The sequence below is a fragment of the Pieris brassicae genome, chromosome 9 (genome assembly GCF_905147105.1).
Source record: "Pieris brassicae chromosome 9, ilPieBrab1.1, whole genome shotgun sequence".
Taxonomy (NCBI): Eukaryota; Metazoa; Arthropoda; class Insecta; order Lepidoptera; family Pieridae; genus Pieris; species Pieris brassicae.
In genome coordinates this window covers 18,999,306-19,014,012 of record NC_059673.1, presented here as the reverse complement: position 1 = coordinate 19,014,012, position 14,707 = coordinate 18,999,306, and the positions used below count along the sequence as shown (strand labels likewise).

General features: G+C 33.2%; 1 protein-coding gene across 2 annotated transcripts in view; it reads left to right on the top strand.

The window, feature by feature from the left end:
- Positions 1–2,147: 2,147 nt before the first annotated feature.
- LOC123714328 (protein vestigial) overlaps positions 2,148–14,707 on the top strand; it is a 34,257-nt gene continuing 21,697 nt past the window's right edge. For both annotated transcript variants that reach the window (XM_045668550.1, XM_045668549.1), the window contains exons 1-2: positions 2,148–2,286; positions 10,329–10,566. In XM_045668550.1, coding sequence (XP_045524506.1) covers positions 10,459–10,566 — 108 coding nt within the window. In that variant the 5' untranslated portion in view covers positions 2,148–2,286; positions 10,329–10,458. The remainder of the gene's footprint in view (positions 2,287–10,328; positions 10,567–14,707) is intronic.

Genomic DNA, 14,707 nt, shown 5'->3' with positions numbered 1-14,707 from the left:
AACTGTCGCGAAATGACCTTACCGACCAAAGAATGAGGCAATCATTGATGACTTACCTTAGTTGGCCGATCCTCGAAAGGAAACACCCACTGAGCTGATAGTCTTTTGGTTTAGGGTTTGTAGCAATATATCATAGCTTTCATCACCTGTGACGATATCAAATACAGAATTTGAGTCCCCGCCGTTGTACTTATCTAACATTTGGCGACACTAGTCCATGCGAAGGTGTTTCTAGTCGTCGGTTAAAGTATCGGGATTCAATCTGGTACAAAGCTTCCTGACGACTAAATGTACGTGTAATATTTTTTGAACTTGACTCATACCGATGCCTAGACTTTCCCTTATCTACTGATAGGTCGCTCTCTTATCTTCCTCTATGATGTTATCTTCATTAGTCGCTGTTAAAGGACGTCCCTCACGCGGATCATCATTGAGATTGCTACGTCCACGCTTAAACTCGTTAAACCAATTTTAAATAGCGGCACGAAATGGGGCTTCTTTAAAAAATGCTAATCGCAGCCTATCATAGCTTTGTTGTTGAGTAAGCCCACAACGAAAGTTGTAATAAATCATTGACCGGAAATTTCCTCGCGTTAGGTTCATTTTCACGTGTAACAAGCGTTTTAGATTTGCCGCCAATTCACAAAAACAAATGACAAATGAATGCAATATACTACATTAGGTTACCAAAGAGTTCTAAAATTGAAATTCAAAAAAGTTTTCATTAGCAATGTTTCTAACTGGCCAGTTCTAAACATTTTCAGTGTTGCCCACGTATATATTTCAGTATTACATTGGAAGATATCTACTCTATGACCAGCAAAGTCTGTAAATTATGAAATCGGAACCAAGATTGATATTACGCCTGCCGATAAAATAAAATATCAGCATATATATAACTTTTTTATAAGACAATTTCAAACAGGAATCGTTACTCTTTAATGCCATTAATTATTTGTAATATACACCTTTCAATAATATATTTTTTTATTTCTATTAAAGGTCCCAATAATTTGTTTTAAATTATTAAAACTCAGATTGAGGTCGTGTACGTACCTACCTACTTATATTTAGTTGTAGGTACCTATTAGTAGTAGATCTATGTACATATAATGATTTAAAAATTATTTTGTAACTGTAAAGATAGAATGTGTGGAAAGTAAATAACTCCAATTTTATGAGTTCCCAGTAGGTACCCATAATATAATATAATTTAAAAATTAAGAAAAATATGACACAATTTCAATAATTTAAGGATGTAATGCTTTTTTTAAGGAAGCTAAATATAAATGCATAATAATTGTCTCTGCTTGTTTCATCGATTATCTGTGGGATATTTTCTGAATGCTGAAAGTGTTTCTGTAATATCGCTGTTCCTGTTGTTATTTTAACGACGATGCAGATAAAAATGATAGTTGTTTGTGGAAATTTTATCGTTTATCGCGGGTAGACCATACCAAGTACCGAGTCCTAGCTGCTGTAACCGAAGCATTGGTTTGAAAAAGTCTTTAATGTACTGTAATTATATCCCAGAAATCTGAAAGTTTGAGTGTCACATAAATATCGATAAGTTTTGCCGAATAGGAAAGGAAATCTACCAAACGGTGGGTATCTAAATATAAATTCATTTGTATGTAATGTAGTTTTAATTGCAATAATGTATTAATTATGTAGGTACATAATTGTGATTAGAGCAATAAGTTATTAACATTGCTAATAAAATTATCATTCCTGTAGTAATGGATAGGTAATCTAGTTTTTGTAAGCCTCCATAATATCTAATAATAATATTCGTTTAGGCAGGAAAGTGAATATGTTAATTTCTTGTATAATTAGGTACCTACAACCAAAAAATATCAGTGTAAGTTTATACTTTTGAGTTTGTGAAGTTTAGTTAAATCATTTAACGAAAAACCACCAATAAAGATCAAAATCACAATCATCTTCCGTTGACGATACATTTAGTAGAGGCAAATGTCCAATTATTATCTGTCATCAAACTCCGTCCGATAGCGCGGCAAAAAGCTGCGATATTATCGCGAGGGGAGCGGCTTAGGGTCGAGGGGGGTCGGGGGCGTGTCCCAGAGATGGGCGGGGCCGGCCAATGCGCGCGACTGAAAGCCGTCGTCAGTAACGCGCGGCGCGCCGCTTTGAACGCATTCTTTGCGTTGTATGCTCCGTGCTTAGCGATCCGATACTGCGCGAAGTGACCTCTGACCGGTGACCCAGTGAAGTGATTGTGACAGTGTAGTGACCTATGACTCAGTGATTTACTTAACTTTTAAGGTAACGGATTGTTAATTAAGTGTGGATTTTAACTTTAAGATACGGCAGCCGCCTGCATGATGCTAATTAGCAATGGCATCGAAAATACTTTCCTATGCTAAGTAGGCAGGTTGATTTGCTACCGCAATGAACGGACGATAATGGGAGTTAATACTTGTTAAATAGGCTGCCTATTTACCTACCTAATTGGTGGTCATTCTGTTTATTAGTTAGTCGGTTAGTTTTTTCTTAATATAAAATGGAAGTAACAAATGGGTACAATTAAAGATTTTCCTATGTCTGGTATAAATACAGCTTTGTCACATTAACTTATTAAATCACAGTTTTGTTTATTTGTATGCTTTCATAACTTAGATAACTTTAGAAAGAATGACTTTTATTTGTTGTCTTCTTCAGATTTTTGTCCTAATTGTATAAGTTAACCAAGTTATTATTTAATTCAAAAGGTTCTAAACATTAATGTAACTAACATAACACAGACAAACATTAGCGAAACATCGAAGATTCTATCGGAATGAATGATAACTTGCCGAATGAATAAATCAACTTCTATCAGATTCTTATCGGAATTATCAGGTATCGACTTAACGACTTTGAGCTAAACGAAAAAAATTAAAGGGTCATTAAAAAAACTTATAACAGCCAACTTTAAAAGCTTAGACCGTTAAAGTACCTAAATATAAAGTTCTTATCGATTTTAAATTATAACCGAACTTTTGACTCTTAGAAATTGTTTGCGAGACTTGACATCAAAGGTCCGAAACTAATCAATTTGATACATATCCTTCCTTGCGTAATAAGAAAATAATACTATTTGTACGGATAGATACTAGTTTCAAGTTGCCAAAAATAAAATTATCGTTTTGACCCTATATATTAACTGACTAGATATACAGTTAGACTAGATACATCTAATATGTTTTTAACATACGGAAGTCGCACTTAGCGCTAAGGGGAAGTAATCTTAGCTCGAACTATGTCAAAATCCATCACTTGCTTGCTATATGTTCAACTTTGTATTCATTAACGTTGGAAGTCAAGCTTGTTTTCGCCTTGTTGTGATAATCGGCGACTCATATACATTATATAATGTTTTATTATTTATATAACATTAAAAATGAATTTATTTGTTGTATTTATAATTCTATTTCATTTGTTAACTCCATTTGGAGTTGAAATTACACTTTCAAATGTTTTTTGTTTTTTTTTCATGTTCCCTTTCATTTCCTCATCATCAGCCTCTTTATTTGATACATTTCTGAACGTAGGTCACCTCCATTTTCTTCTAGTAGGTACGCCTTGTACTGGTCTCTCTATATCCTCTGGGAGCCTCCTGGACAATGTCACCTGTCCTGTCACGGTGGGCGGCCGCCGGTCCATCGGCTCTTGTCCATGCGCGATATGTGTCCCATAAATGCTGCCCATAAATTAGATTAGTCTGTAATCAAGAAACCAAAAACAATAGAAACTTTGCGAAGTTTGACAAGAGCAATGTTTCTGAATACGTAAGCGTGGCTTGGCAACTTGGTCTCTGAATTTCAACCTGATTCTCCGAATATCAGCCTACGACTGCGGACAATGAATATCTTTGTCTATATAAAGATTAAAGTCAATTGTCGCTGGTAAAAAGTGTGACTGAACTGTTATTTGCAATTGGTTTATCCCTTGAAGCAACATTTCTTGTAAGGGACAGCAAAAAAATTAATTTAAATTCAAATTTTTTATTCTTTTTTTTATTAGAGATTTATAAGATTTTTTTATTCTTGGTGGGTAGGCCAAGGTATAGGTAGGTATTTGTCATAAATATCTAAACAAATATATGTTTAATCAGTAAATTGTAGTTTACAAATAAAATAAAATAAATCAGGGGAGCTTCAACTTCCTTAGGTCTAGGTCTCAGATTTTTTATATCTGTATAATGATCATTTGTTAATCTAATAGGCCTATATGGGCCAGCCTCCTATACCTGATACACGATGTTTACCTTCACCGTTTGAGCCAATGTTAAAAGCGCACATAGACATAAGGTCTATTGGTAGAACCGGGATCGAACCTACGACTACTCTAGAAGCAACTAGTGTCGGCCACATTGCTAAAGTGTAACGTAAACCTGAAAAAACATTAAAATCGTTTATAAACTACAAATGCAATAACTTTGATTAAAATTTATTTTAATATAGGTATCTCCTCAAGTTACCTTCTGATAATTATTGATAGATGTAGTCTAAAGTGAAGTCTAATCATGCCTGGTCTTCCGACGGAATTAATTTATAAACCACGATCAAACTTTTTTGATGTAGTGATTAGACCTTTAATCTAAAACGTACATCATTCTTAAAATTTGCCTCAAGACGGTTAAAAGATGTTTTCTTCATGAAAAAAGCTCAGATTGTTATTTAAAATTAAGTCAAAAAGGGCCTAAAATATTTGCTGTCTTCAAATTTAATCAACACTAATGTGCGTTATAGTAAACTGTTGTTATAGCAAACGGATCTCAGAAACAGTTACAAATAAAAACATTTAATTTATACAATTAATCATTACTTAAATGTACGTAGATGTTAAAACACGTATCACAGATTAATTAGCACTTTAATTAACATAGCCATATATTTTCTTATAAGTCGAGGGCAAACGGGAGGAGGCTCACAAGATGTTAAGTGACACCGCCGCTTATACACGCATCACCTAGCTCGCGTATATTGCTAGCCTTTTAGGAATATCTTTTGCTGAAAGAGTCTTAAATGTGTAGGTTTTGATAAAGCTCGCAAAGGCTCCACAGAGTGGTCGTCCAGTTGTTGAACGACGGACATGAAGGTGGTACTGTAATTTTGAATTATGCTTCGATGTCTGTAAATGGAATAGGAGACGTTTCAAAATATAATTTTAAAAATAACCGAGAACTAACAACAACAACCTCTTGAATCCTGTGAAAACTTATGAATTTTCATGCATACACACAACCTAGACGAATTGCTAGGTTCCGATGTGAGATTTAGCGCTAAGACTCTCGTCCCTGAGTTCGTGGGTTCGAACTCCGTCTGTGAACCGATGAACTTTTTTTCTATGTGCGCATTTAACATTTGATGGAATTGTGAAGGATAATATCGTGAGGAAACCGGCAAAGAGTCGACATCGTGCGGCAGGAGACTAATCACCTACTTGCCTATTAGATTGATAAATGATGAAGAAACCGATTCAGAATCTGAGGCCCAGACTTATAAAGGGTTATAGGGCTACTGATTTTTAATACCTGTGCGTGTTTCAATACGTTTTTTAGGTACGCTTAGTTATAAGCCCTTGAACGCAACCCTCATTGAATAAATTTTAGTCCAAAAGGCCAAAAATCACAATAAAAGTTATTTAAGACAATGCATTTAACCAAAACAAATGAAAAGTACCAAACAAAAGTTAATTATTTAGCCTTATCCCAGTTTTTTTTAATTTCTCCCAAGTCGTTTGCCATACAAGTATAACCATATGTCAACTTGTTCGACCAGTTAAGTAAACTGCTTTAACTGTCCATTAGTTTTTAGGGTTCAGGAACCGATAACTCTTTTAATCCTTCATTTATGACGATATTAAAATTCATTTTTCTATGTTGAGGCTTTTTAAAATATTTTAAATGTAATTGTAGGTAATCGCATATATCAAACTACATCTTCTGTGTTACCTACACATCACCTTAGGAAGTATCTGAAATATTGCTTCTAAATGTTTTACATCGCATTCAATTCAATTATATTATATTATTATCACAAACAATTAAATATGTGTATTTATTATATTTATTTTTGGCTATGGCTTTATTTATGCGAGATACATACAACCTTGCAGCACTATGCACTATGCGAGATACATACAATCTTCCATATGTTCAGTTAAAAGTAGCTAATTATATGAATAGTGCAACGCAGAACCCTCACTCGCTGTGCAGTACTGGTTATTCTCATTGGACTTTTTAAGGTCGTCCAGAAACCAGTTATTTTATAGAAAACATCGCAAAACGGTGCGTTTACTTGTAATTAATCTTAATAATTAAATCTAATTCTAAGTCAGCATCGTAAATCTTGGGTAGGTCTAATGTAAAAATGCAATCGTTATGCAATTCGTAAATACAAAGTAATGTACAATTAAGTTTTCGCTAAAACTGAGCAATAGACATTGTTATTTACTCGTATATCGCTTAAACAAAAGACGAAAAATGTTTGTGAATGTTAATTTATCAATTCGCTAATATATAAAGAGTTGACGGCGTGCGGCAGATGGCTGATCACCTACTTGCCAAATGGTTGACAAATGATCATGAAACAAATACAGAAATCAGAAGACCAGACCATAATTATTGTCCAAAGTTGTGGTCTAAATTATAAAGACATTACACGGCGGTGATCTATCACTAAGGTCTACGATCTGTTGATTTCCTGACGTATATTTTCCACCTGTACAAGCGAATATTATAAAGAAAAGTGTTTTGTACATTGAGGTTGATCAAACTTCGTCAACATTGCTCTCACTATTCGTTTCATGGCAGCTTTTTTTATTAGTAACATGATACTATCTTCGGTAAACGTTTGTATTAAAGCTGAGAAAGTTTTCGATGATGACAGTTCAATTACATTTGCATACAAAAGCAGAATGAAGGCGCTGATGCAACGTACGGAAAGAGTTAAGAGTAAAAAACATTCACTTAGGAAAATAACAAATAGCATGCCTCAAACACATAATATTTATCTACAATCGACGTTCATTCGTAGACAATTTTTTAAATTGCATTTTGCGTTTGAGCACTTTGTTGATTGCATAAATTGGCAAACTGAATTCTATTTTTTAGTTTCATTTAACATATGTGTGGGTTATGCATTAATAAAATAATGTAGCTATAGAACTTACTTGACTTTTCCGTTTTGCTTTATTATTTCTAAAATATGAGAGATAGATAATACAAATATTAAACAAAACGATCGATGCGAAACGCGCTCTTCTAAAAGCAGGAACAAACGGGATGTATCTAGAGGGAATACGAAATTTAAATATGGTTAAAAGGTTGGGGCAATCAACCTGATTCTTAAGTATCTTCAATGCAAACGATAATTTTATACGATTCACCAATGACCACATCTTAAAGTGCGCTAGCCTGGTTTTTTCGAGATGCCACTGGAAAAATGCATATAATAAATTGTATAGGCATGGAAGAGTATATGACCAACTATTTATAATGATACATTATTTAAATTACTACTACAATATTAAAAAGTTTTACGTTCTCACCACCAAGTCCACAAATATACCTGCTATATGGTCTTGCTTCCCTAACCATCTGTTTAACTTCCAGATAAGATTACTATTTATAATAATACACTATTTCAATTACTACTACAATTTTAAAAAGTACCTATATCACATTTCTGGGCTTTCAGTGCCTATGAGGACTTTTGACACAATACTGGTTTTTTTACGTTCTCACCACCAAGTCCACAAATATACCTGCTATATGGTCTTGCTTCCCTAACCATCTGTTTAACTTCCAGATAAGATTACTATTTATAATAATACACTATTTCAATTACTACTAAAATTTCAAAAAGTACCTATGTCACATTTCTGGGCTTTCAGTGCCTATGAGGACTTTTGACACAATACTGGTTTTTTTACGTTCTCACCACCAAGTCCACAAATATACCTGCTATATGGTCTTGCTTCCCTAACCATCTGTTTAACTTCCAGATAAGATTACTATTTATAATAATACACTATTTCAATTACTACTAAAATTTCAAAAAGTACCTATGTCACATTTCTGGGCTTTCAGTGCCTATGAGGACTTTTGACACAATACTGGTTTTTTTACGTTCTCACCACCAAGTCCACAAATATACCTGCTATATGGTCTTGCTTCCCTAACCATCTGTTTAACTTCCAGATAAGATTACTATTTATAATAATACACTATTTCAATTACTACTAAAATTTCAAAAAGTACCTATGTCACATTTCTGGGCTTTCAGTGCCTATGAGGACTTTTGACACAATACTGGTTTTTTTACGTTCTCACCACCAAGTCCACAAATATACCTGCTATATGGTCTTGCTTCCCTAACCATCTGTTTAACTTCCAGATAAGATTACTATTTATAATAATACACTATTTCAATTACTACTAAAATTTCAAAAAGTACCTATGTCACATTTCTGGGCTTTCAGTGCCTATGAGGACTTTTGACACAATACTGGTTTTTTTACGTTCTCACCACCAAGTCCACAAATATACCTGCTATATGGTCTTGCTTCCCTAACCATCTGTTTAACTTCCAGATAAGATTACTATTTATAATAATACACTATTTCAATTACTACTAAAATTTCAAAAAGTACCTATGTCACATTTCTGGGCTTTCAGTGCCTATGAGGACTTTTGACACAATACTGGTTTTTTTACGTTCTCACCACCAAGTCCACAAATATACCTGCTATATGGTCTTGCTTCCCTAACCATCTGTTTAACTTCCAGATAAGATTACTATTTATAATAATACACTATTTCAATTACTACTAAAATTTCAAAAAGTACCTATGTCACATTTCTGGGCTTTCAGTGCCTATGAGGACTTTTGACACAATACTGGTTTTTTTACGTTCTCACCACCAAGTCCACAAATATACCTGCTATATGGTCTTGCTTCCCTAACCATCTGTTTAACTTCCAGATAAGATTACTATTTATAATAATACACTATTTCAATTACTACTAAAATTTCAAAAAGTACCTATGTCACATTTCTGGGCTTTCAGTGCCTATGAGGACTTTTGACACAATACTGGTTTTTTTACGTTCTCACCACCAAGTCCACAAATATACCTGCTATATGGTCTTGCTTCCCTAACCATCTGTTTAACTTCCAGATAAGATTACTATTTATAATAATACACTATTTCAATTACTATTAAAATTTCAAAAAGTACCTATGTCACATTTCTGGGCTTATTGCCTTGCTTCCCTAATCATCTGTTTAACTTCCAGATAAGATTACTATTTATAATAATACACTATTTCAATTACTACTAAAATTTTAAAAAGTACCTATGTCACATTTCTGGGCTTATTGACTTGCTTCCCTAATCATCTGTTTAACTTCCAGATAAGATTACTATTTATAATAATACACTATTTCAATTACTACTAAAATTTTAAAAAGTACCTATGTCACATTTCTGGGCTTATTGACTTGCTTCCCTAATCATCTGTTTAACTTCCAGATAAGATTACTATTTATAATAATACACTATTTCAATTACTACTAAAATTTTAAAAAGTACCTATGTCACATTTCTGGGCTTATTGACTTGCTTCCCTAACCATCTGTTTAACTTCCAGATAAGATTACTATTTATAATAATACACTATTTCAATTACTACTAAAATTTTAAAAAGTACCTATGTCACATTTCTGGGCTTATTGACTTGCTTCCCTAATCATCTGTTTAACTTCCAGATAAGATTACTATTTATAATAATACACTATTTCAATTACTACTAAAATTTTAAAAAGTACCTATGTCACATTTCTGGGCTTTCAGTGCCTATGAGGACTTTTGACACAATACTGGTTTTTTACGTTTTCACCACCAAGTCCACAAATATACCTGCTATATGGTCTTGCTTCCCTAACCATCTGTTTAACTTCCAGATAAGATTACTATTTATAATAATACACTATTTCAATTACTACTAAAATTTTAAAAAGTACCTATTTCACATTTCTGGGCTTATTGACTTGCTTCCCTAATCATCTGTTTAACTTCCAGATAAGATTACTATTTATAATAATACACTATTTCAATTACTACTAAAATTTTAAAAAGTACCTATTTCACATTTCTGGGCTTATTGACTTGCTTCCCTAATCATCTGTTTAACTTCCAGATAAGATTACTATTTATAATAATACACTATTTCAATTACTACTAAAATTTTAAAAAGTACCTATTTCACATTTCTGGGCTTATTGACTTGCTTCCCTAATCATCTGTTTAACTTCCAGATAAGCGTACGCGCTACAGCGCGTTGCGCCAACACAGGGGCACGGTCATTGTGTGTGGGGCACCAGCTATTAGTGGGCACGGTCAGTGGGGTGCGGGTAGAGGGGGCATGGGGCGCGAGGCGCGGGCGGGATGGCGGTGAGCTGCCCCGAGGTGATGTACGGCGCGTACTACCCCTACTTGTATGGCCGCGGCGCCGCCAGATCATTCCACCACGCGCCGCACTTTCAGTACGATCGGGTCAGTACTTACTTATTCTAATAGAAAATAAGTTGTTTTAATGTAAAACCTAAAAAGTTAGAATTTATTATGAAAAAGCTTTTAAACATTTTAGAAATATTTTTGTTTAGTTGACAACGTGGCTTAAGAACTAGACAACTTCCGACTAAACTAACTAACTACCGAGGCATTGTTCATGTATAAGTAATTTGTAAGTCTTGTAAGACGAAACGGTCATATTAGTCGTGTTAGCGCGTAAAGAATTCGCAATTTACATACTCATTTGCATACAAGTATCGAATATGGATATCAAGTAGTACTATTTTAAATACTTAAATGAGCTTTTAACGTAACACAACAGTCGTTACTGTCTATTTTATTTTTGACAACTGATGTTAATTATATTTTACATAAATTAAACTAACGGATGCTTTGATTGATGTCATAAAAGCATATCTTTTAAATGTTTAATCTGGATGATAACAGGGTACCATTTGTTTCCTAAAATTAGTAAAACCTTTCAACAATTTACGGCATATTATTAATACGTGGAAATTAGATTTTCCTTTTTTTCCACTCTAATATAAAGAAAGACAATTTACCTTGGTGTAAATTTAATTTTTCTGTCTTAAACTAAATGTTTCCTGATTAAAATATTACTTATAATATCATATATGTGACCCTTAAAGGCACTAAATTCTGGAATCCCATTCAATTTAAAGTCTTTGACACTATGAAAGTGAAAATAGAGTAGAGTGGGTCGCACCTTTATGCCTAAACTATAAAGATAAGCTCATTAGCTGTGATACCTGATACCGAGATTGACAGATAACCGTCACCTGTTATTACGTTACAGGTTTTACTCAAAAACTGATAAAATTAAAAAGTGTTTTCCCGGTTTAATAATTAACATTTAAATTATGTTATATAATATACTGTATTAGTACCTACAATTGCATTTTTCATTTCCTATATTGCTGCCTATATAAAAACAAATTGTATTACCTAAGTATTTATGTAATACATAAGTAGCTGAAGTATGCAGCTTCCCATTTATATGATAAATTTATGACACTCACTGGTCACAAATTCACAATCCATCTGGTTGGTGAACGGTCATGTGATCTTCTGCTTTCTGTGCTACCAACTACGATCAGTTTCTCCAAGTTCTCATCACCTCACCCATATGGTAGACAAGCGAGTCCGTATGTGAAGTTGGGTCAAGATCAATATATTGGTGCTTTTCGCAGTCCACGTTATTCTCAGTATCCAGCATCTCATCTTAAAGGTTTCGATTCTTTCCATTTATTTTCGAAATGTAAAGTACATGTGAAAAGCTCAGTTAAAATTCCTCAATTTTACATCAGACCATGACACATTCGTGACAGGCATGGTAAGACTGGTTGGAGCCTGTTTTTAGTTTTTATTACTGAGTATGTACTTAAAGGTAGTTTCAATACTAATCATTATTATTATTTTATTTAAACTTCGTTACCATAATATACAACATTATACAGATAAAAGAAAACAAAAAAAAGCAGGTTACACAAGTTATTAGGCAACGGACGGCCTTATCGCTAACAAGCGATTTCTTCCAGGCAACCCTAATATGAAACAATAAAAAAGAAACCCCTACAGAGGGTAAAGTTCCAAAAGTGAAGAAACAATTAATATATATAAGTAGTAGCTAATTAAGATTATTTAGATTTATGAATAATACTTATAAGTATTTTTTATACTGAATATAGCATAGTACAGATTACTGTACTATGCTATATGTATTAAAATATCTAAATGATTTTTTCGCCTATTTTTCCATAGGCAAATTTAGCTACAATCAGGTTTTGAAATATATTTTAAATTATAACTATATTTTTATAATTTAAAATGAATTCAACTAAATGAATTCAATTACTTTTATATAACATATAGTTGTTATGCCTTATTGAAACGTCCACAATATTTTATTCACTTGTTTCTAAACTTACATACTATATTGCAGCTTTGTCACATTATAATAATAATAAACCTTTATACATCCACATATTCTTGATACACATTTAACAAAAATTGATTTATTTTTTGACTAACTCTAAGTGGCCCCGTCCGTGAGAAGGCCTCCACCAACTTTTTCTACCCTCTTTTTATATTTATTACCATCGTCAACCAATTTATTCTACTTAACCTTTCGATCCAATGTCATATCATATTATAAATTTAGTATAATCACGTTCCTCACATCAACAATAGACAAAAACCACCACCATTTAAGCCTTGCCTTGTTTAAGCTAACGCGTAATCTTAAGAATATCCATAGCGCTGAATCACCTGCATCATGAGTATTGCCTCACACAGCACAGCCGAATTATGTTTTTCCTTTCGTATACTATATTTCGTAATATTGGAACCGGTCATAGATCAGACAATGATAAGTACATTTTCTCTCAGTATGACTAATCAATATAGCGAGTGTTCCATATTTTAATAGTGCCTTCAAGATTTCTTAATAATTTAATTGCTTGTCGTGTGTATTAATGAAATTGCATTTATCATATTCTGACCTATGGCCACAGATATTATGTATTCCATCTTCGGCTGTATATTTAGTTTAATTAGTTTTTGTTGTATACAAATTGTGTTAGCTTTATGATTACAAAATAAATAAATAAAATCTACTAAACTAATTTAGTCAAGACTAAAAAATGTATTCAATATAAGCCCGGGACTTATACTAGCTTTAAAATAACCAAACCAGGAGCTCTTCAAGCTTTTTATGTCACGGCCTCAGATTTCTGTAACGATTTCGTGATTATTTGTCAATCTAATAGACACACGCTGTCGATTCTTTGAATTCAAGTTCAAGTGAATGTTAACTGCGCACATGAAAAAGACCATTAGTGCACAGCAGGGATCGAACCTACGACCTCAACTAGCACAAACTAACACGCCTAACACTGCCCTTATACTAGCTTTACTCCAGATAATTTGCTCTTAATAAAACTTTTTAATTTTCAATAGCATACGATTTATGTAGTTACTTAATTAACGATATTTTATTCGTTGTGTAATTCCCGCATTAGGGCACTGTCGCATTACATCTGCAATAATTAAAAAGGCCTTGACATTAGAGCGGTAAGGTTCGCCTGAGAAAATATTACTCTATATTAATATTGTATGAAGATCCCTTAGGGCTGCGTTTAGTTTTAAATTGTAAAATGTATATGCATATATGTATTTGCATTTTCCTTCAAGAAAAGACCGTACCAACGGACTTGCGAGCCTTCTGACAATGTGAGTGTCCTAGGTATCACTTAACAGCAGAGAAGCATCATCATGGAGTGTTACATTAGATTGTTACTCCACTTTTATCACGCGAGATCAAGCGTCACGTGGCTTTGACTAATCACAGTCGTATGTCTTATGTCTCAGGAAGGTTTGGTGGATGTTTTCATCGTTAATCCATATAACCACCACGATAAATTTATGTAAATAAATTTGAAACGTGAGGTTACTTAAATCAACTTAAATATAGGATAATATTCGCTTGCCCGGGGAACAAAGTCGTAAAGCATTATTAAGAGTGTTTTAATGTTTTGTAATTTTTTACGTCCTTGGGTACTATATGTTATATTATAAAAAAAACACGAGGATGTCTTTCTTTAGTGCACAATGTTAGTCATACTTGTTTACGTAATTTTACTTTCTGGAAATAGATAGCAACCATAAATATAGATTTAGTTTAGATTGTAATTATACAAAATAATCATAAAAGTTACTGAAACAGGTTCAAAACAAATCCCTGTTTCACCAACGTCATGTAATTATTTTTAAACAGAGAAGCAATCGCAAACGCTTTTGCTTTTCAGTCTAATTAGATCAATTACTGTAATGTACAATTAGTTATTTTTTAACTTTTTGCATTAAACACAATGTTTAAATTGTCAGATAGGAATATGGCTATGAAAGTACTATTAGCACAGATTATCAAATAATCTGTTGATTTGTAAATTATAAATATTGGCAAATCGAATATTAACTGTTACGAACTTTGACGTTGTTAATTACCGAGTTCCGCGACGTATAATGACATTGGCAGTTGACACCAGCACCATCGCTCTGACATATTATATTTTCAAATATCGAAAAATCCTCGAAATAATCA